At 43.7% G+C, this 24066-nt stretch overlaps 1 protein-coding gene across 1 annotated transcript in view; it reads right to left on the reverse strand.

Annotated features, from left to right (window-relative positions):
- Positions 1-24066, reverse strand: part of LOC141154405 (uncharacterized) — a 368179-nt gene that overhangs the window by 102315 nt on the left and 241798 nt on the right. Inside the window, exons 7-10 of the mRNA XM_073640289.1 lie at positions 3643-4206; positions 2171-2215; positions 1903-2022; positions 1057-1095 (exon numbers count right to left, since the gene is read on the reverse strand). Coding sequence (XP_073496390.1) covers positions 1057-1095; positions 1903-2022; positions 2171-2215; positions 3643-4206 — 768 coding nt within the window. The remainder of the gene's footprint in view (positions 1-1056; positions 1096-1902; positions 2023-2170; positions 2216-3642; positions 4207-24066) is intronic.

The raw sequence follows: 24066 nt of genomic DNA on the forward strand, positions 1-24066 counted from the left end.
AATTTTTTTTTACATTTTTACTTAGTCCCTGTCTGGGACTTCAATTTTTATTTTTCTAATCACTGTTCTCATGCAATGCAATAGACATGTATTGAATTGCATGAGAGCTTTGCTGACAGTTTCACAGTCAGTGTCTCCTGCTAGACTTCAGCTGCAGGCTGAGCCTAGCAGGACACCTGGCAGACCCGGAGGGGGTCATGTGACCTCCAGCTGCCATGACAACGGCAGGTCCTCTCAGGCATCACGGGGACCGTCGGAAATGTAAGTGGATGACACCCTCTCCTCTCACTATCTCCTAAATGCCGCGATCGCTAAGGATCGCGGCATCTAGAAGATAGCAAAGGGTTAACATCATTGGGACCTGTTCCAATCAGGTCCCGATGATGTCCCCTGTCAGAGCTATCGTTCTGCATCGCACCTGCAGCGATTGCAGGACCCTCGGGGTCCTGAGCGCTGCGGGACCACCGACCGTTTATAAACGCCGGCGCTGCACAGAGACCAGGCAGCACTGACGTTTATATACAGTGGGCAGTCGGGAAGCAGTTAAGATTTAAAAAGAGAAAACACAGTAGTTTAACAATAAATGGCTTCACCCAACCAATAACTGTGAGTGGAGAAAAAGTTTTATTGTTATCATTCATACTCTCTGAAACAAGGCCAAGAAAGGAAAAATTCTGCCGGGGTATGTAAACTTTTGAGCACAACTATGTGTATATATATATATATATGGAAAAATTCAGCATGCTAATAAATCTATTATTTATAAAATATACATTAATCAGTTACAGTTTATATCATATGCCGGTTGGCAAATTTTCTTCTGTTCTACCTTGGGTTTCATCATTTATTGAAAGCCCAATGACAATACTATAAAGAAGGGAGGTGACAACTTACTACAGAAAGAGTTGTCAGAGGGAGAAGTGAGAAGTACATTGAACCTAGCGTAGCCTTATACTAGTGGGTTTAGTAATTTCCCCATAAAGAAAACTAGAGGACAGAAGAGGGTCCATTGTACCAAGAGGTCAGGTCACTTGTCATAACGAAGGGCACACTCACAGGCCAGCCGGCATGCAGCAGCTGATAAAATGATGTTTGCTGCAAGAGAAGAAAGAATAATCATTAGTCAGACAGAAGAGCTTCATAATACTAGATTATATTCACTTATATGATCTGAGACAAGACGGCCCTTGGTCTGCTTCTGTTTCCCTCCCAGAGTTATCATAGGCACATTGCATGGATCCAGATCCAATACACATCATTGGCCACACATAAATGCTTTTATTGCAGCCAGTTAGTTGTTAACATTGACGTGGGTGATGATTTGGATCCATATGCTGCACAGATAATAACAGTGAACCATCACAACACAGAACAGGAAGAATTGTCATAAGGACAAATTATGCCTGACAACTCAAGCAGTGATAACACAGATAAGTGGTGACTTGTCCTTAGAAGCCTATAGGCATTGATCCACAGACAGTAGATCTATTAGACTAAATTTGGCTGAACCCAACAATATCGTCTGACAGTCTAAAATATAATGGAGTCTCCCAACTCTCCCCCGCAGATGATTTTGGCTGAACAGCTATCTAATGTGTATGGGGGTCCTAAAGATGGCCATACACATGTGAAGAATGTTGTGTGATGCTGTTGATTTCGGATGAATCATCGGACAATCTAATGTGTATGGTGGTGTCTGGCGAGAACACATGCATTTTGAGCCGAATCGAGCTTGAAAAATCAGGAGTTACAACTGTTGGCTGAAGCAATGTCCAGCTGACAGATATCTATGGTTTATGGCCATCTTATAGGATAACCAGGGACTTTTTCCCTATAGATTTTAGTATATTCTTGGTGTAATGTTTTGGCAATGTCTAAAAATGAACTGATGCACAGACTTACATAGAAAGCTTCCCAGTCCTCGTGGGAGTTGCTCCATATCATTACAGTGGGTAGTCCTGGTGGTCCTCTGGGCCCTGGATTCCCTGTCATCCCCATACGCCCCATAAAGCCAGGATCACCCTGTAATAAAATCAGAGAGTTTTAGTGATTCTAAATCAGACAATAGCATTTAGTAAAACTAATGCAAAATTCATTCATTCATAGACCACAAATCCTGGCATGTCTTCCCATGTTGCATAAGATGATCTGCATGCTGATTTTCACTTACCTTATCTCCCTTAGGACCAGAAAACCCAGGCCGACCAGGACAGCCCTGGAAAATACACAACATATATTACATATTTAGATTCACTATATATTGAAAATGACAGTGTATTTCTATAGTATCTGTTCCTCTAATACTATGAAACTAGGGTAAATGAACAGGTGGGGTAGGTAGGAGATAGAAAGTCACCTACCAGTTATTACATTGACTGCATTCTCTACTCTGTCCTCTAGAGGTCAGTGTTTACACTGTATCATCCAATACTGCAGATGCTTTTTATTGGGAATTGCATTGGATAATGAATGAGTGAAATGAGGTCACATCCACAAGACACTGATTCTCCTGGACTTCCACTGATCTGATAATAATGACCTATCCTTAGGGAGAAATCAATATTATATGATTGGAAAACCCCTTTAATTCGAGACCTCCATTAATAATGTGTGTCCCCTTTTCTGGAGGACTCATGTCTATGCGTTACACGGGCAGCCTATGCTAATGCTGCAGGAGGATTGAACATTTGCTGCTGGGTTACCTTGCATATTTCAGAACATTACAGGTACACCCTGGTATTCGTATACTTAGGCCACAGCCCCACTATCAGTATTTGGTCAGTATTCGGTCAGTATTTTTTCTCAGGAGTGGGAGACAAAACCAGGAGTGGGTGATAAATGCAGAATTGGTGACTTGTTTCTATTATACCTTTACTCTGATTGCTCCTCACCTGGTTTTGGCTCCCACTCCTGAGAAAAAATACTGACCGAATACTGACCAAATACTGATAGTGGGGCCGTGACCTTACAGAGAAAATTTCTAACAAAAATGGAACATCCAAAGTACAATTCCTTTAATGGAAGTGAACACCTTCTAGGGTATTTTTTTTACTTCTATACATGTATTTCAAGCCAAAAATATTGCATTGTTTGCTTTCTGTACCCTCTGTGTTGCACAGTTTATTGCCCAGTGCAGAATGAGTTAACTGAGAATCTGTTAGTGAGTTTTGCTTGAGTTTTTAAGTGGACCCAATTTAAAAAAAATGATTTTTTTAAGTAAAAAAAAATGTCATGGAAGGTGTTCATGTCCTTTAAAAAAGTGAAACTTGTGAGCCCATTTCAACCAAACAGCAACTTGGAGTACACATTGGGGAGCAATAATAAACATGTACCATATACAAACAGGACACTGCCGAGGTGAGTCCACATGAGTCAGATTTGCTGTAGATAATTTTAGCATTAAATCCGCAAACAATTTTTAGGGAAGTCTGACAAATTTACTCAACAAATATCATGCCGATTGTGGTGCAGATTTTCTACTGCAAAATTTCCTTTTGATTATACAAAAAGGATGGTGTTGATTTCTGCCATTGTGGATATTGCTGACGATCTCTGGGTAATCCTTGGCAGTATCCACAATGTATTCTATCTCTTAAAGTGTCCCACCTGAAGACGAAGCACCATGTACACGGCATTACTTACAGGAGGACCACGTGGTCCTGGATACCCCCGGACAGGTGTCTTCTTTGTCTTTCCACTTGTAGAAGTTACCAGTATAACTCCAGAGTCTCCTGATCCCCCTATTGGATAGTCATCTTTGGATGAGGTAGGTTGCATTGTGGGACTTGTCTCTAATCTTTGTATTTCCGGTGCTGCAGTACGTGTTAGTGGGTTGAGGGTCACGTTCATCATGGGCACTGAGCTTGGTTTGGCAATGGTGAGGTTTTTGGTAAGGTCTACAATGTGGCCATTGAATTTGTCATCGGGAAGCTGCCCCGTCTCTACAGAACTTTTCTCCTTTTTCTCAGTTGTGATGTTTTCCTCAGTAGGGTCCCCTTTCTTGTACAGTACGTCTTTCTTTATTACTTTCCCGATAGAACCAGGGACAAGAAGTGAATTCTGACCAGAAGCCGGTATGAACCCTTCTTCTTTCAGAGCTGCCAAGTCCAGCTCATTCAGGTATTTGTGGGATGTGGCATCCATGGTCTGCTCTGCTGCGGCCCCATTTCCCCTCAAGTCCTTCTGTGATGTGTTAGACTGAAGACCCTGGAAAAAAATGTCACAATTAGGTGAAACAATCGTAAAATGACATATAGAGACACTGTAACCGCAGCCTACAGGTATATGCCTGATGTCTTTTTTTCTCAGTGAAAAGCCAATATATATTCTAGATAGTCTATATGTTATGCAGGAAGTCATCCTAAATGACCAATCTAGATGATTTATGGTTGATTATCATTTTAGAATGTTTTCACTAATGATTGTAATTACCAGCAACCACTGGATGACTGCAAATAAAAAAAAAAGATTTTGGTCATGTCAGATTTTTTGGCATGTTGTTTGCTGGAATTATGTATATACATGGCGCCACAACAGCTGTCCATGAGCAAAAATGTTTAGGATCTGTTAGTTATGTCTGCCATATTGATCGTTTTTACAAAGGACCCACTGTAATATTAATCAAACACATGGTGGCCGATTGTAACCTAATATGTGTGAGTACCTAACGATATAACATAAGCTTTATATATACAGTATAATAGTCAAATCCACTGGGTCATTTGTGGATTGTAAGGCAGCTAAAGCTGCTCATATACTTACAAAAGCCAATTCTGAACCAATGTGCAACACAGTCACAAATGAAACAGAAATGGCATCTCACTCTTATCAGCAGAGGCACAAAACGGAAAGTCTCTCATAGGTGAGACATTTGACAGTTCTAACATGCAGGGTAATAATCAATAATTTGAGGAGCCCTATCTCACTTTTCATCATCAAAAGTGCCTCCCTGATACAAGGGCATTATTAGGCTGTATGCCAGGCGGCAGCTCAGTTATTCAACAATTACAAACTTGGGCTGTTAGCTCAATTACAGAACATAGCTTTTTAGTGCCAGGAGATTGTATCTAGGACTGTCTAAAGCGAGAGTGTGCCACCTTTCAGAACATCCCATATGTCCATGAGAGTGGTGGAACCACACCACTCTTGATGGCTGTAGTCGAGGAAAAGAGACAGCCCTCCATTTATGAAGCTTGGGGCAATTATTGGACTAGACATGGGAATACGCCACCACCAGGTAAACTTGGCCTGTGCCTTACCTCTTGTGAGTACAAGGGGATTGGTTATCATGAAAACCAAAATTCCCAACTCTTCTTTCCTTCAAAATCTGCCATCAAGTTAACCACTCCATACACATTAAATAATTGGCCCACTTAATACCCATTGATGAATTTCTCTAAATCTACTACCTAAAATTGGACTTCATGTGGACTTCACTTGAAGTGCCTGATATCCCCCATTATCTTGGGACAATTATATTATTGTCAGGTTTACAGATTTGGTCCCATGTTAGTCTTTACAAGGGAACATAAGAGCAAAGGAAGTAACACATCAGAGCAAAGGACCAGATAAACAATATAATGTCTACTCTCTATGTGGGAAAAGTGTGTCCACACCAGGTTCCTGGGAAGAAAATGACAACATTTCTGGCACTCATCAAAGGGGTTTCCCTGTGTAAACTAATCAATACTGTTTCAATTATACTGCGGCATTGTATCAGTCTGTATTATTGGGGTTCGCGGAGCAGTCTCACTCTTACGTCTCTTGGTGAATTTTTGAGGTTTTGTAAAGTCGCTTGTAATTTTTCAGATTACTTTGATGAGGTGTGTTTTACTACCGGTGGCTTATGGGTTGCATCTGGTCCTACTGTGTTCACACTGTTGTGATGGAGCTAGAGGATGATGAGCAGACACAATGGTAAACCTGTGTGTTGATGATTACTATAAGAGTTAGAATCTTCACTCATGCGTAGTTTATGGTTTTACGATTCCGATGACTGATGAAATTGCAAAAAATTTGTATCCCCTACTTTAGTCTGTGATCCCTGTGCTACCTGTCCATCACTCAGAAACTCCAAGATGCCAAGGTGACATGCCACTGATAATACTCCAACTGATAAATTACTAACAATCTACTCAATGGCTACCTTTGTACACGGTGGATATCTTGCAGATATTTTTGCTCAGATCTGTAGACAATTTAGCAGTTTATTACTGTAGCAGCAAAGTGGAAAATTTAATCCACCAGCTGCTGGAAAAATCTGCAGCGGAATTTGACCTGTGGCTCAAAAAGTTTGTGTGAAACCATCCTGATAAATGTATTATCACGAAGTGTATATTAGTCTTCAATCATCACTTCTGGCTGTGACAATATAAAGCTATCATTTTAAGGGCTTATTCAGACAAGCGTAGTTTACGTCAGTGTGCATAATGGATGCCACACAGACAGCACTCTGACCATTCACAAGTCAATGTTCACAGAAGCGTTTTTACACACAGACCAGTTGTTAATGGTTAAAAAATATTGCAGCATGCAATACTCTGATCTGTTTTTTTGGATTAGACTTGCGTATTAAACTAAAAGGATGCATAAAAAAACAAGTCCTATATTACACCGCTTATATGGCATCAATTTTTTACAGCTACAATGCATTTATTAACATAGGAAACTGGATTTCGCTTTTTATTTTAATTGTTGATGCATAAAAAGGATACATTACAGATGTAAAAAATGAACATATGGAATTACATGGATGGATGGAAAATGGCCAAGTTTACATACACTTATTACCTGAACCCAGCTTTATTATGTCTGGTGGTGGCCATGATCGAGCTAGCATGGGCAGCACGGTGGCTCAGTGGTTAGTGCTGTTGCTTTACAGCACTGGGGTCCTGGGTTCAGATCCCACCAGGAACAACATCTGCAGAGAGTTTTTGCTTGTGTGGATTTCCTCTGTGTTCTCCAGTTTCCTCCCACACTCCAAAGACATACTGATAGGGAATTTAGATTGTGAGACCCAATGGGGACAGTGATGATAATATCTGTAAAGTGCTTTGGAATATGATGCCACTATATAAGCGAGTATAACAAATAATACGTCTGGTCATCAGTTTCGATCCACTTAGTGATAAAAAGTTATCATCATGGTCATCTATCACTTATGACTATGCCCCTGAGTATATCACCATCTCATATGCCAACAATCCAGCCAAAATAATCACCATGAGAAGATTATTACCACCTCACTGGGAAATATACCAGCACATAATTCTCCTGACCTGATAAACTTTCCAATTTGTTTTCATTTTTGGATTGTTTCTAATTACAAAACTGTTCAACCAGCAGAGAAACATATCGACCCACGTGACAATGACAAAGGTCGTAGGTTACGTCAGAAATCTGACATTTGGTTGTATACTTTTTAATACAGGGGCAAAAGTGGTGATAACTTTATTTTTTAATACTAGGTCACTAGGCAGTTTACACGGACATACACTTGTATATGCCAAACATAATGCTTAGTCTGAACGTAGTCTGAACAGAGACTAAATGTCCGTATCATGTCCTACTCTCACTCTTATCTAAATACTTTGCCCAGGGAAAGTGGTTTGTCGGTGCCCCCACTGACATGCAGCACAAATGCCCTAGTTATGCCCCCGATCTACACTTCTTACACTTCTGTGACAATGACAATATATAGTAAGAGGTTCTTACCTGTGTAGACGAGGGTTCCCAGTAAGCAATGACTAGGAGAATGTGGATAACACCCAGTATAGAAGCACCCACCATTGCCCTGAGCAGAATGGTCACTAGCAGTTCTACCAGTCACCCCTTGCTGGTACTTTTCCCATTTGCTTTCAATAAAGATGGTCACAGCCCAAAAAGCAGGTGTGACCTGGCTCACCAAACAAACCGCTGTTTATTGCCTCCCTGCCCCTCACACACAGATGCCCAGTAAAATGAAAAGAGCATTTGAGGGGAGGGTTTATTTTGTTAGGATACCTTTACACTGTGTCTGAATGATGTCAGACGTAAAGTGTTGGGGTTACATTTTTTTTTTTTAAATGACAACGGGGTTCAATCCGGGACCCCTGGCAAAACGGCGAGTTAAACAAAACAGACCTTCGCAGCCTTGGGCTATTGTCATCTTTCCATTTTGACGTTTTGCTATTTTTCATCACAGCAAAACTTCAAAGAAAGTCTGGTTAGCTTACTTGAATTTATAGCACCCCCCCCTCTTCTCTCCTGTCAGCGCAGAAAATGAATCGGACCTGATCTGCTTCATTGAGGGACATAATGCCGAGGGCTGGGTACTTAAGAGGAGATTTATGGTAATCAACAGATTCTCAGGGAGTTGATGGGTTGGATGGGTTGGAGTATCAGCTCTGCGGTTCATAATCTGAGTGTTGTGCATTCCTTGCATTTCTGTATTTGTAATGTATCCTCTACTGAAAAAAGACGGCACCCATATTTTATGGTAACAATACCTGGTATTTGTATAGAATAAGGCAATATAACTATATTGTTTTTATATTATACCTGGGATTAGCTTTTATAGTAAAAATTTTAGTTTTTTTTTTATAAAGCCATTTTAAGGTCCAGCATTGCTTTCTGAGTAATTTCTTCACAGGGATGGAGCTCTGTTACCTGATACAAAGCTCCAAATCCCCTGTATAGATTTAAAGGATTATTCCCATCTTCATAGATGGTTATTATTGGATAGCACTTGTAAAACAAGCACTTTCTGTATTTTAATGCTTAATAAAGTTTGCAGTCGTTTTTGATTTATCAACACTTTTCTTTTGTTTACAGCTTGTTTCCTAGGAGACCGACCACCTCTGCTATCTAGCTTGTAAGCACTGCGAGATTAGTTGGTAACAACACGCTTTGGCGATCCTGGCCATCTTCAAAACGGTGCTTACAAGTTCAAAAGAGAAGAGCTTGTAAGCACAATGCATGTTCTGAGGTCTAGCAGTGGTGCTCGGTCTCCAAGGCAACAAGCTGTAAACTAAAAGAAAATTGTTAATATTTCAAGAACCGCTGAAAAATTTTAATAAGCAGTAAATTGCAAAACTACTTACTACTGCCTACTTACCCATTTACACTGACAAGCAAAAGGGTAACAATGTTTTGAACTTTTGACTTTCAGGCTTCATATCTCACCATCCACTACTGCTTCGAACGTGAGACTACGATCATTTTATAGACAATTATCTTGGTTATCTCATGCCTAAATTTGACTTGCAGCTATTTAGCATATGATTAGTTATGCAGATTACTGTCATGTCCCTGCATTGTTACTGTTTTCCTTCTAAAAATCAAAATTAAATTTTTTATTATTTTGTTAGTATTTTGTAAAGCCATCTTTGGCTTTCAACACTGCCTGAATCCTTCTGGGCATGCTCTCGATCAGATTCAAGCATGTCTTGACCGAAATCTGATCCCATGTCTCTTCTACACTTTCCCAAAGTTGGTGCATAGTGGTCGACTCACTAGTGTCTGTATACAGCTTTTTCTTCAACTCTCTACCCCCAAGTGTTCGATTGGGTTGAGGTCTAGGGATGGTAAGTGCCAGTCCAGCACCTCTACTTCATTGTCATTGAACCAGTTCTTCGTCAATCTTGACATATGCCTCGGGACGTTGTCCTGCTGAAACACTTTGTAGTAATTTTTATACCCATAGTACTCAAGTGTGTGAAGTAACTCATCTTGTAGGATACTAACATATAGCTCATAATTGAGACTACCATCGATCCTGGACAAGTATCCAATGCCTCTGGTTGTGAAATAACCCCATATCATCAGGCTTCCTCCATCGGACTTGACAATTCCTTAAATTTCTCGATCCATTAGCCCCTTTTTCCCTTGTTTCTTCCAGACCTATTTGCACCCATCAGAGTCTAGACTATTGACTTTGGTCTCATCGCACCAAATCAACCGTTTCCAATTTTCAACTGTCCACTTTTCGTCCTTTTTTGCAAACTCGAGCTGACGCTTCTTATTATGATATTGAAGTCGACGATTCTTCGCCTTTTTTCGGGCCACCATTCCAGACTTTTGTAACATGCGTCGCACTGTGCTTGCATGGACGTCTGTGATTTCACTATAAAGAAGCATACGAGCAATCTCCACTGCCGTGTTTGTCGTGCCAGAACTGACAGACCTTGTGATGAGCTGACTTGTTGAATCCAATATTTTTCCTGGACGTCCCCCGCTTGGCTTTTGAATGGATAGACGGATTTTATTTTGTATTCTTCCAACTGTCATGGCTCTCACATGATGCATTTTGGCAATTTTCATGGCCGAGAGACCGCTATTGCTGAGTTGGATAATGCTGTTTCTCTTTTCTTTTTCATGGCTGCTCCTCAAATCAAACCAGTAACCTCTCGCTTGGGGATCAACCCGATAACACACTCAGCTATTTGGGAATGTGAGAACAGGTTGTATTTTGTATCATACAGGAAGAAATAGATTTTTCTACCACCAGCAGAAAAACAGTAACAATGCAGTGACATGACAAGAATCTGCATAACTAATCATATGCTAAATAGTTGCAAGTCACATTTGAGTATGAGATAGCCAAGAAGATTGTCTATAAAGTGATGGTAGTCTCACGTTCGAAGCAGTAGTGGATGGTGAGATATGGAGCCTGAAAGTTAAGAGCTCAAAACATTGTTACCCTTTTGCTCATCAGTGTATAATGTATAAACCTTTGAAATGGGGGAGCTCATTATTATTACTATACTTAATATTATGGTGCATTGGAAGAAAGTGGTCAATCAGAGGTGGGAGGCTGAGGAAGCCTGCATATCATAAATACACATATGGTCAAAATTGTTGGCACCCCCAATTTAATGAAAGAAAAACCCACAATGGTCACAGAAATAACTTGAATCTGACAAAAGTAATAATAAATTAAAAATCTATGAAAATGAACAAATGAAAGTCAGACATTGCTTTTCAACCCTGCTTCCACAGAATTTAAAAAAAAAATAAACTCATGAAATAGGCCTGGACAGAAATGATGGTACTCTTCTTAACTTAATATTTTGTTGAACAACCTTTTGAGGCAATCACTGCAATCAAACGATTCCTGTAACTGTCAATGAGACTTCTGCACCTCTCGACAAATATTTTGGCCCACTCCTCATGAGCAAACTGCTCCAGTTGTCTCGTGTTTGAAGGTTGCCTTTTCCAGACGGCATGTTTCCGCTCTTTCCAAAGATGCTCAATAGGATTTAGGTCAGGGCTCATAGAAGGCCACTTCAGAATAGTCCAATGTTTTCCTCTTAGCCATTCTTGGGTGTTTTTAGCTGTGTTTTTGAGTCATTATCCTGTTGCAAGACCCATGACCTGCAACTGAGACCAAGCGTTCTGACAATGGGCAGCACATTTCTCTCTAGAATCCCTTGATCGTCTTGAGATTTCATTGGACCCTGAACAGATTCAAGACACCCTGTGCCAGATGCAGCAAAGCAGCCCCAGAACATAACAGAGCCTCCTCCATGTTTCACAGTAGGGACAGTGTTCTTTTCTTGATTGGTGCTTTATTTTTCCATCTGTGAACATAGAGCTGACGTGCCTTGCCAAAAACTTCCATTTTTGTCTCATCTATCCATAGGACATTCTCCCAGAAGCTTTGTGGCTTGTCAACATGTAGTTTGGCAAATTCCAGTCTGGCTTTTATATGATTTTTTTTCAACAATGGTGTTCTCCTTGGTTGTCTCCCATGAAGTCCACTTTGGATCAAACAATGACGGATGGCTCGATATGACACTGATGTTCCTTGAGCTTGAAGTTCACCTTTAATCTCTTTAGAAGTTATCCTAGGCTCTTTTGTCACCATTCGTATTATCCATCTCTTTGATTTGTCATCAATTTTCCTCCTGCGGCCACTACAGTCCCATGGATCTTAAATTTCTGAATAATATGTACAACTGTAGTCACAGGAACATCAAGCTTCTTGGAGATGGTCTTATAACCTTTACCTTTAACATGCTTGTCTATAATTTTCTTTCTGATCTCCTGAGACAACTCTTTCCTTTGCTTCCTTTGGTCCATGTTGAGTGTGGTACACACCATGTCACCAAACAGCATAGTGAGTATCTGTAGCCCCATATACAGGCCCACTGACTGATTACAAGATTGTAGACACCTGTGATGCTAATTAGCGGACACAACTTGATTTAACGTGTCCCTTTTGTCACATTATTTTCAGGGGTAGCATCATTTCAGTCCAGGCCTATTTCATGAGTTTAATTTTTTTTTAAATTCTGTGGAAGCAGGGTTGAAAAGCAATGTCTGTCTTTCATTTGTTCATTTTCATAGATTTTTAATTTATAATTACTTTTGTCAGATTCAAGTTATTTCTGTGACCATTGTGGGTTTTTCTTTAATTAAATGAGGGGTACCAACAATTTTGACCACGTGTGTACATGAGATAATTCCTTTACAGTTCTGACCGTGCTCTGCAAAAAATAAAATGTGAGTTTGACCAATTGACACCATAAACACTGTCACTACTTCTGTAGCAGCTTAAGACAGCTGACACACTCCCTTTAAAGGGAATCTGTCACCACTTTGGAGCTATGAGACCTCTACTACGGGCATACAGGTTATAGAAAAGTAAATCTATACATACCTGTATGGCCCATAGTAGAGATTTTATTGCAGAGAAAAGCGCTTTAATCAATTCTATTTTGTACAGGCTTGGCGTCTGTGGGACACCAAGCAATCCCCGCCTATATGCTTATTATTCCCCAAATCCCTGACTACACTGTGTTCCAAATTATTATGCAAATAATATTTTCTCAGATTTTCCCAAATTACCTATATGAATTGCAGTCATTGTAATTTTCCAGTCAAATAACTATTAGAGTACAATTGAAAGGTTTTTGTACAAACTGCCTATGATAACAGTATATTTTTAAAAAAATAAAAAACTCAAACTGCACTCAAAATCTCAAAATACATGTTCCAAATTATTATGCACAGCAGAGTTTTCAACCTTTTCATTTTAATAAAGAACAAAAAAATGGTCATTTTTGAAATTATAAGCATTAGCAGGTTATTACAAACTGAAATCAAACAGTTTTCAACTCAAAACTTTATTCTAGGTGATGTTACATTTGCACATAGGACCCCTTGTTCGAAAGGAGCTTCTGAACTCTCCCGTCCATTGAATTTGTCAGGTTTTGGATGGTTTCTGCTTCAATTGTTTTGCATGAGGACAGAATACCCTCCCAGAGCTGTTGCTTAGATGTGAACTGCCTCCCGCCATCATAGACACTCCTTTTGATGATGCTCCAGAGGTTCTCAATGGGGTTGAGGTCAGGGGAGCATGGGTGCCACACCATAAGTTTGTCCCCTTTTATGCCCATAGCAGCCAGAGATGCAGATGTGTTATGTGCAGCATGAGACGGAGCATTATCATGCATGAAAATGATCTTGCTGCGGAATACATGGTTCTTCTTCTTGAACCATGGAAGGAAGTGCTGTTTGAAAAACTCAACATACATTATGGAGTTCATCTTTACCCCTTCAGGGATCCTAAAAGGGCCGACAATCTCTCTCCCCATGATTCCAGCCCAAAACATTACTCCACCTCCTCCTTGTTAACGCCGTAGCCGTGTTTGCATGGGGTGTCCATCAACCAGCCATCCTCCACTCCATCCATCTGGACCATCGAGATCATTTCATGCATGATAATGCCCCGTCTCATGCTGCACATAACACATCTGCATCTCTGGCTGCTATGGGCATAAAAGGGGACAAACTTATGGTGTGGCACCCATGCTCCCCTGACCTCAACCCCATTGAGAACCTCTGGAGCATCATCAAAAGGAGTGTCTATGATGGCGGGAGGCAGTTCACATCTAAGCAACAGCTGTGGGAGGGTATTCTGTCCTCATGCAAAACAATTAAAGCAGAAACCATCCAAAACCTGACAAATTCAATGGACGAGAGAGTTCAGAAGCTCCTTTGGAACAAGGGGTCCTATGTGCAAATGTAACATCACCTAGAATAAAGTTTTGAGTTAAAAACTGTTTGATTTCAGTTTGTAATAACCTGCTAATGCTTATAATTTCAAAAATGACCATTTTTTTGTTCTTTATTAAAATGAAAAGGTTGAAAACTCTGCTGTGCATAATAATTTGAAACATGCATTTTGAGTGCAGTTTGAGTTTTTTATTTTTTTAAAAGTATACAGTTATAGGTAGTTTGTACAAAAACCTTTCAATTGTACTCTAATAGTTATTTGACTGGAAAATTACAATGACTGCAATTCATATAGGCAATTTGGGAAAATCTGAGAAAATATTATTTGCATAATAATTTGGAACACAGTGTATATGCTTAATTATAATATCCCCCCCCTCCCCTGCACGTCACAGGGCCCTTTGACAAGCCCTGTGACGTGCCCTGTGCTCCCTGACTTCCCAGGCATGCGCAAAGCGCCGCTCACATAGAGCGCGCTTGGCTTCATCCCGGCCCCGTCTGCCTGTGTTCTGCGTCGCAGGGTTCTATTGCGCAGGCGCCGGGAAGTGACAATGACTCCCCAGCTCCTGCACAATAGAAACCTATGGCGCATAGCACGGAGAGACGGGGCCGGGATGAAGCAAAGTGCGCTCCATGTGAGCGGCGCTTTGCGCATGCCCGGCAAGTCAGGGAGCACAGTGCACGTTACAGGGCCCTGTGACATGCAGGGGAGGGGAGAAATATTGTAACTAAGCATATAGGCGGGGATTTGGGGGAATAATAAGCACATAGGCGGGGATTGCTTGGCGTCCCCCGGACGCCAAGCCTGTACAAAATAGAACTGATTAAAGCGCTTTTCTCAGCAATCAAACCTCTACTGTGGGCCATACAGGTATGTATAAATTTACTTTTCTATACCCTGTATGGCCATAGTAGAGGTCTGATAGCTCCAAAGTGGTGACAGATTCCCTTTAACACTAGCGCTGTATAAATCATATTGTTACGGATCCGGGTGGTGGAACCTCTGTGCTGAGATGCAAGGAGGGACCAGAGTGGCGTAACTAAGTGGCTACCCAGACCGACCCTGGCCACACGGCGGCTTAGTCGACTCCGTGAGCCAAGGAGGGACCGGGAAGGTGAACCAGGTGCCACTCTGGGACAGACCTTGTGTGAGAGCTGGTGACTCCCACGGGACTGATGGCCGAAGCCGACAGGCACAGCAGATGATCACGGCTGGTAGACAGGCAGGTGATGTGGGAAGACAAGCAGGCGGGCACGGCAGATAGACAGGCAGGCACGGCTGATAGAAAGGCAGGCGGGCACGGCTGATAGACCGGCAGGCGGGCACGGCTGATAGACAGGCTGGCGGGCACTGTCACCTGAGGGCTGAGGAGAGTGTTAGCACACAAACAACAACCTTGCACAGGCACCTCCATTTTGGAGGAGGTGCCTTATATAGGAGCAGTCCCCCGGCCATTGGTTGGGAACTCTTTAGGACGGCGCACGCGGCCCCTTTAAGAGGGAGGGAGCGATTGCGCGCGCCCTAAGTACAGAGCCCGGGGAACTGCGCGTGGTGCGCGCACCCCGGTCAGATGCAGCCGGGGAGCCCGAGGACACCGGACCGGGACCGCGGCGGTGAGGGGATCGGCGTCTCTTCCCGGCAGGAGGCAGAGACGCCGATGCTACAGTACCCCCCCTTTACGCCCCCTCTTCTTTAGGCCCCCAAGAAATTTTTCTAGAAGACGAGGAGCATGAATGTTCTCCCTGGGCTCCCAAGACCGCTCCTCAGGACCAAACCCCTTCTAATCCACAAGAAAGAAAGTCTTTCCTCTTACCTTCTTGATGGCCAAAATATTCTCTACCTCAAAGACGTCCTCAGCGGAGACTGGAGCTGGAGTGGTACCTGGATCGTCAGAGAAAGGATTAAGGACAACAGGCTTGAGGAGAGACACATGAAAGGAACTGGGAATTTGCAAAGAGGCAGGGAGTTTCAGCTTGTACGCCACTGGATTTGTTTGGTTCAGAATCTCGAAAGGACCGATGAACCGCGGGCCCAACTTGTATGATGGTATCTTGAGACGGACATATTTGGAGGAAAGCGAGTGTTAGAACCCTCCTGTTAGTTTTTGCTATCTTGTGTTTTGCGGTCACGTGACCAGCTGCCTATATATTCCAGCTCCGCCCTTCTGGCTTTGCTGGACTTCAGTGTTGTTTTGACTGTCTCTCTAGCCTGGTGCTTTTGTGCCTATCTCTCTCTAGTTTGCTTGGTCCTCTGGGACCTCTAGTACCTTTTGTCAGTTTATCTTTTGCTCTGCAACAACTTCTGTTAGGAGGTGTTCCATTTTTGTCCCAGTCCTTAGTTCCTTTAGGGACCCCTCTCTTTCTCTATAGGTCTCCGTTCAAACTAGCCGAGGACGAAGGCGGGTCTGTTCCCAAGGAACAGGTAGCCCGCTACAACGTAGGGGCTCAGCTTAGTCTTACTGTAGGGACAGCTCTCCCCATCTTTCCTTAGCCTATGTGGCAGATCATAACAGTAAGTCCAGCCCAAACGAAAACTTTAAGGAAAGAAATCCTGGGATCAGTATGGTTTCTGTTCAAGATTTGGCTCAACGCCTGCAGAGATTGTCTCTGGAGGTGTCCGAGCTCCGGCAACACGTGAGTAGCTGCTCTGGAGCGCATTTTGTGGAACCAAAGGTAGGACTGCCTGATATTTTTTATGGTAAACAACAAGATTTTTTTTCCTTTAAAAATGCTTGTTTATTATATTTTGTTTGAGACCAAGGTCCTCTGGGAATGAATCACAGCGCATTGGGTTTATCATGTCACTTTTGCGCAAGGAACCACAGGGGTGGGCCTTTTCTCTCCAACCTAATGATCCGTGTTTTAGGTCAGTGGAGGATTTTTTTTCTGCTATGAGGCTAATGTATGACGATCCTGATCGAGTCTCATCTGCTGAGACAGAACTGAGACGTTTGAAGCAGGGGTCAGGTGATGTTGAAAATTATTGTACACGCTTCAGAAGGTGGTCCAGAGAAGTGAAATGGAATGATTCGGCGTTAAAATGTTTTTTTTCTTGCTGGTCTAAGTGAAAGGGTTAAGGATCTGCTGATTGCATTTCCAGCACCTGAGACTTTGCAGGAAGCCATGCAATTAGCTATACGTGTGGACAGGAGACTGCGTGCCAGGGTTAATGATGAAAAAATTCCTGCAATGGCAGCTCCTAGTCCCCAGAGGGTCTGCTCGGACGGCGGAGAACTGATGGAGGTTGGGGCGATGTCACTCCACTCTCAGGAAAGAGACCGCAGGTTTTCCAAGGGATTGTGTTTTTATTGTGGTAAAACTGACCATTTGATTAAGAACTGTGAGCTTCGTTTAAGTAAAGAAAAAAAAAAGGTCAGTTACGCCCGTATTGCTTGTTTGAGCTCTAAGGGAGTATTTCTTTCAGGGAGTACCTCATTGCAGGAAGATTTGATTGAATTTCAGGTATTTGTGGATTGTGGTTCAACACTTAATGTGATTGATAAGGGGTTTTTGGAAAAACTTAAATTGGAATCCAAACCTTTGTCATCACCTATTTCTGTGATTGCAATTGATAACACTCCTTTGAAATGTATTACTCACAAGGTTGCGGCATTTCCCCTCACTATCAATGGTATTCACCAAGAAATTTTGGACTTGATGGTATTAAATAATTTACCCTCTCCAGTCGTTTTAGGTTTGCCTTGGTTAAAACTGCACAATCCTTTACTGGACTGGTCTACTAATGAGATTAAGTCTTGGAGTCCTAAGTGCTATGATAAGTGTTGTAATGGTCGCATTACGGCTGTGGAAAAAGGGGAATTACCTGTTCCTATTCAGGATTTTTGGAAGGTTTTTTCAGAGGAGGAATCAAAGTTTTACCTCCTCATAGGGATTATGATTGCACCATTGAGTTTCTTCCTGGAGCTACTCTTCCCAAGAGTCGCTTATTTAATCTGACTATCCCTGAGAGAAAGGCCTTGGAGGAATACATACAGACGAGCTTGGCTGCTGGTCACATTAGACCTTCTAAGTCGCCTGTGGCCGTTGGATTTTTCTTTGTTAAAAAAAAAAGGGCGGGGGTTTACGTCCATGTCTGGACTTTCGTGAAATGAATAAGATTACCGTACGCAATTCTTACCCATTGCCATTAATTCCTGACTTGTTTAACCAGTTAGTGGGGGCCAAGTGGTTCTCTAAAATTGATCTCCGGGGGGCATACAATTTGTTACGTATGAAGGAGGGTGATGAATGGAAAACTGCTTTTAACACTCCGGTAGGTCATTTTGAGAATCTGGTGATGCCTTTTGGTCTTACCAATGCACCCGCGTTTTTTCAGAACCTTATTAATGACATCTTGAGACCTTTGATTGGTAAGAATGTGGTTGTGTATTTGGATGACATTCTGATTTATTCACCAGATCTGGAGTCCCATTGGCAGAGTGTACGTGAAGTGTTGCAGTTATTGAGTGATAATTCACTTTTTGCTAAGCTGGAGAAATGTGAGTTCGCTGTGCAGAGAATTAGTTTTTTGGGCTACATTATCTCCAGTGAGGGCTTTGAGATGGACCCGGTGAAGGTTCAGGCTGTGCAGGAATGGCCTAGGCCTATTGGTTTGAAATCGATACAGAGATTTTTGGGTTTCGCCAATTATTACGGGAAATTCATTAAGAGTTTTTCTATAATTGTTAAGCCGCTGACCGATCTCACCAGGAAAGGTGCGAATACGGTCCAGTGGACTACTGAGGCCATTGAAGCTTTTGTGTATCTCAAGGAGAGGTTCAGTTCTGCCCCTATCCTTATGCAGCCTGATGAGACAAAGCCTTTTTAAGTCGAGGTTGATGCTTCTTCGGTGGGGGTCGGTGCAGTTTTGTCTCAGGAGAACAAGGATGGATTACATCCCTGTGCCTTTTTTTTAAAAAAAATTTTCAGAAACCGAACTTAATTACGATGTTGGTAATCGGGAATTGCTGGCTATTAAACTCGCGTTTGAACATTGGCGTCATTTCTTGGAAGGTGCTAAATTTCCTATTCAGGTTTTCACAGATCATAAGAATTTGATCTATCTGGATGCTGCCAAGCGCTTGAATGCCCGTCAAGCTAGGTGGGCACTTTTTTTTTCTCGGTTTAATTTTTCTGTTACTTACATCCCTGGTACTAAGAATGTTAAAGCCGATGCTTTATCTTGCAGCTTTTCTCCCATGGTTGGTACCGAGGAGGAGGAGAGCATTTTAAAGGAAGGAGTTGTGGTAGCAGCATTGGACTCCGTTTTGGAAGATGGGATTCTGAAAGCCCAAGAGGATGCCCCATCTAACACTCCCCATGGGAGGTTGTTTGTGCCTAGAACCTTTAGGAGAGATTTGTTTGTGGAGTATCATGAGTCTAGGTTGGCAGGTCATCCAGGAATTTCTGAGACTAAGAGACTTATCAGTCGCAGTTTTTGGTGGCCTGGGTGGTAGAAGGAAGTCATCAAGTGGGTGCATCAATGTACGGTGTGTGCTAGGTCAAAGGCTTCACATACCCCTGCTGCGGGGTTGCTTTGCCCTCTGGAGGTTCCTAGTGCGCCATGGACGCATCTGGCAATGGATTTTATTACTGACCTTCCTGTGTCCGAGGGTTTCACTGTCATCTGGGTGGTTGTGGACCGTTTTAGCAAGATGTGTCATTTGGTTCCATTCATTAAGCTACCCTGCGCTAAGACACTCGCTAAGGCGTTTGTTAAGGAAATTGTCAGGCTCCATGGCGTTCCCACCGACATTGTTTCTGATAGGGGACCTCAGTTTGTGGCTCGCTTTTGGCGTGCTTTTTGTGACAGGTTGGGAGTCCATTTGTCATTTTCGTCTGGGTATCATCTTGAGTCTAATGGACAGACAGAAAGAAAGAACCAGGATGTTGAACAGTTTTTGCGTTGTTTTGTGGCAGACAATCAAGAGGGGTGGTCTGAGTTTCTGCCACTCGCAGAATTTTCTCTTAACAACCATACATCCTCCTCTGCTGAGTGTTCTCCTTTTTTTTGTTGTACTGGGAGACATCCGTCTTTTGGTCCGTTCTCCAAATTGGGGTCGGTGGTGCCGGAGGAGAATTTTTCCGGTGATTTGGAGAGAGCTTGGACTAATGTACGTTGTAACCTTCAAGAGGCTAACAAAAAGTCCAAGAAGTATTTTAACAGGAAACGTAAAGAGGTTTTGTTTACTGTGGGTGACATGGTTTGGTTGTCCTCAAAGAATCTGCGGTTGAGGATTCCCTCTAAAAAATTGGGTCCGAAGTTTGTGGGGCCATTTAAGGTGCTTCAGGTGGTTAACCCGTCTGCTGTTAGGTTGGAGGTCCCCACCTCCTGGAAGATTAATCCTGTGTTTCATGTTTTCTTGTTGAAAAAGGCTGATGTATCGGATAGGGATGCCACTGTCACAGTTCCTCCGGTGGTGGAAGACGGCGAATATGAAATTTCTCGTATCCTGAATTCCAGAGGGCATAGAGGGAGATTGCAGTATCTCGTCGCTTGGAAAGGTTTCGGTCCCGAGGATAACTCCTGGGTAAGGGTGGATGATGTCTCTGCCCCTAGACTTGTCAGAGCTTTCCACAGGAGGTTTCCTGATAGGCCTGGGCCTGGAGGATCCTCATAGAAGAGGGGGTACTGTTAGAACCCTCCTGTTAGTTTTTGCTATCTTGTGTTTTGCGGTCACGTGACCAGCTGCCTATATATTCCAGCTCCGCCCTTCTGGCTTTGCTGGACTTCAGTGTTGTTTTGACTGTCTCTCTAGCCTGGTGCTTTTGTGCCTATCTCTCTCTAGTTTGCTTGGTCCTCTGGGACCTCTAGTACCTTTTGTCAGTTTATCTTTTGCTCTTCAACAACTTCTGTTAGGAGGTGTCCCATTTTTGTCCCAGTCCTTAGTTCCTTTAGGGACCCCTCCCTTTCTCTATAGGTCTCCGTTCAGACTAGCCGAGGACGAAGGCGGGTCTGTTCACAAGGAACAGGTAGCCCGCTACAACTTAGGGGCTCAGCTTAGTCTTACTGTAGGGACAGCTCTCCCCATCTTTCCTTAGCCTATGTTGCAGATCATAACAGTGAGACCTTGTCTCCAGGACGAAATAGAGGCGGATCCAGACGTCTCTTATCAGCATGCTTCTTCATCTGCTCGGAGGACTGAAGAAGCGCAGATCTAGTGTCTTCCCAAATCACTGAAAAGTCACTGACGAGAGACTCCGCGGCAGGATTGTCCACTGAAGAAGAGACGGGAAACGGAATTCGGGGGTGTCGACCATAAACCACAAAAAACGGAGACTTAGCAGAGGAGTCATTCACATGGTTGTTATAAGAAAACTCGGCCCAAGGCAGAAGTTCTATCCAATCGCTATGGTGAGCATTGACAAAGTGCCGAAGAAAACAGGTAAGGATCTGATTAATACGTTCCACTTGACCATTGGACTGAGGATGATAGGCCGAAGAAGAGTCCAAAGAGACATCCAACAGCTTGTACGTGGCTCTCCAGAAGCGAGAAGTGAACTGAACTCCTCTGTCCGAGACAATGTGGAGGGGTAAGCTGTGGAGACGAAAGATGTGACGGATGAAGTCCTTAGCCAGCACAGGTCCGGACGGAATACTAGGCAAAGGAATGAAGTGAGCCATCTTGGAGAAGCGGTCAGCGACCACCCATATGACGGTAGAACCGGCAGATACCGGAAGATCAGTGATAAAGTCCATAGCAATGTGTTGCCAAGGAGCAGAAGGCACGGGGAGAGGAAGAAGACGACCAGCTGGGAGGTGCCTAGGTATCTTGTTATGGGCACAGGAGGAACAAGCCGCGACAAAATCTGCAACATCCTTGCGCAGGGTGGGTCACCAATAATGTCGGGCAATGAGCAGAAGCGTCTTCCTCTGGCCGGCATGACCAGCCAGTTTGGATGAATGACCCCAGAGTAAGACCCTCTTCCGATCCTGAGCCACTACAAAGGTCTTACCAGGAGGTAGATGAGACAGGTCAAACGGAGCAACAGTCATTATTCTGGAGGGGTCATTGATGTATAGAGGCTCCTCCTCTTGGTCGGTAGACAGAAAAGAGCGGGATAGAGCATTAGCTTTAATATTCTTGTCTGCCGGGCGGTAATGGAGAGTGAAGCTGAAACGAGCAAAGAACCAAGACCATCTGGCCTGACGCGGATTTAGTCTTTGGGCGGTCTGCAAGTAAGCAAGGTTTTTATGGTCAGTGTAGATGTCCACCGAATGCAGAGCCCCCTCAAGCAAGTAGCGCCACTCCTCCAGCGCTAATTTGATGGCCAGCAGTTCTTGATCTCCTATGAAGTAATTGCGCTCGGACGAAGAAAAGAGTTTGGAGAAGAAGCCGCAGGTCACCATTCGCCCGGACGAGGAAGAGGCATCAACCTCCAGGAAGAACTGTTTATTGCAATCTGGACGATGTAGCACTGGAGCGGAGGAGAAGGCTTGCTTAAGAGAGACAAAGGCACTTTCCGCCTCAGAAGTCCATTCCCTGGGATTTGCTCCTTTATGCGTGAGATCATATATGGGAGCAGTCCGGGAGGAGAAATGAGGAATGAAGAGGCGGTAATAGTTAGCGAATCCCAGAAACTGCTGAATAGCCTTCAACCCCTCAGGTCGGGGCCACTTTAAGACGGCAGACACCTTCTCGGGATCCATCCGCAGTCCGGTCTCAGAGATAATACACCCCAAAAATGGTAGGGAAGTCTGCTCAAAGAGGCATTTCTCGTACTTAGCATACAGGCGATTCTTCCGGAGCCTCAGCAGTACCTGACGAACATCCCTCCGATGAGAGGGCAGATCAGGGGAGAACACCAAGATATCGTCCAGGTACACCACCACGCAGGAATACAGGAGATCTCGGAAGATGTCGCTCACTAACTCCTGGAAGACAGCTGGAGCATTACAGAGACCGAAGGGCATCACGCGGTACTTGTAGTGACCATCCCGAGTGTTGAATGCCGTCTTCCACTCGTGTCCCTGGCGAATCCGGACCAGATTGTACGCCCCACGAAGATCGAGCCTAATTAAGATCTTCGCGCCTTTTAGGCGGTCAAACAGCTCCAAGATGAGAGGCAGGGGGTACTTATTTTTAATGGTAATCTGGTTTAGTCCCCTATAGTAGATACATGGACGAAGAGAGCCATGTTTCTATTTGACGAAGAAGAATCCTCCTCCAGCCAGAAAGGTGGATTTCTGGATAAATCCCCTAGCAAGATTCTTTTCTATGTACTCAGACATAGCACGGGTCTCGGCCAGCGACAAGGGGTAGATTCGCCAGCGAGGAGGTGAAGCACCAGGTATTAGGTCGATGGGGCAATCATACGGCCTATGAGGTGGTAGTGTCTCTGCCTCCTTTTTATCAAAGACGTTCGCATATGACCAGTAGGGTGCCGGCAGGCCAGGTAGGTTAGCTGGAGTAGACGGAGGTCGAGCAGGATGAACCGGAACCAGACAGGACTTATGACATTCCTGACCCCAACGGAGCACCTCACCCGAGCTCCAATTCAGGACGGGCTCATGTCTCTGTAACCAAGGCAAGCCAAGCAAGAGGGGATGAGAGAGACCGGACAGCACGTAAAAGGAGATCCTCTCTGAATGTAGCATTCCCACCTGAAGAGTTACAGGCTCGGTGACAAACAAGATGGTCTCAGAGAGAAGCTTTCCATCCACAGAGGAAACCGCTAAAGGATCAGCCAGACGTATGGTAGGAATCTGATATCGCTCCACGGCCTGTTGAATGAGGTTCCCAGCGGCTCCGGAATCCAGATAGGCAGAATCGAAGAAGCGGGAATCATCCGGGGTAACTGAAACAGACAGAGTCAAGGGCGGAGAGGAAGAACTTTTGCCTAGGACGACCTCTCCGAGCGGTCCTAGACACTGGAGTTTCCCGGTCTCACCGGACAGGAGCGGATTAGATGCTCTATACTGCCACAGTAGAAGCAACTCCCCTCGGCGCGGCGGATCTCCTGACGAGACTTGACCATGTTAACTGGGTCTATTTGCATAGACTCTGGAGAAGACACTGGAGGGGATACTGGTTGCGAGACTGGCCTTTGGAAGGTTGGTGCTAGGCG

The sequence above is a fragment of the Phyllobates terribilis genome, unplaced genomic scaffold (genome assembly GCF_046119375.1).
Source record: "Phyllobates terribilis strain yellow unplaced genomic scaffold, ASM4611937v1 Scaffold_7__3_contigs__length_470593459, whole genome shotgun sequence".
NCBI lineage: Eukaryota > Metazoa > Chordata > Amphibia > Anura > Dendrobatidae > Phyllobates > Phyllobates terribilis.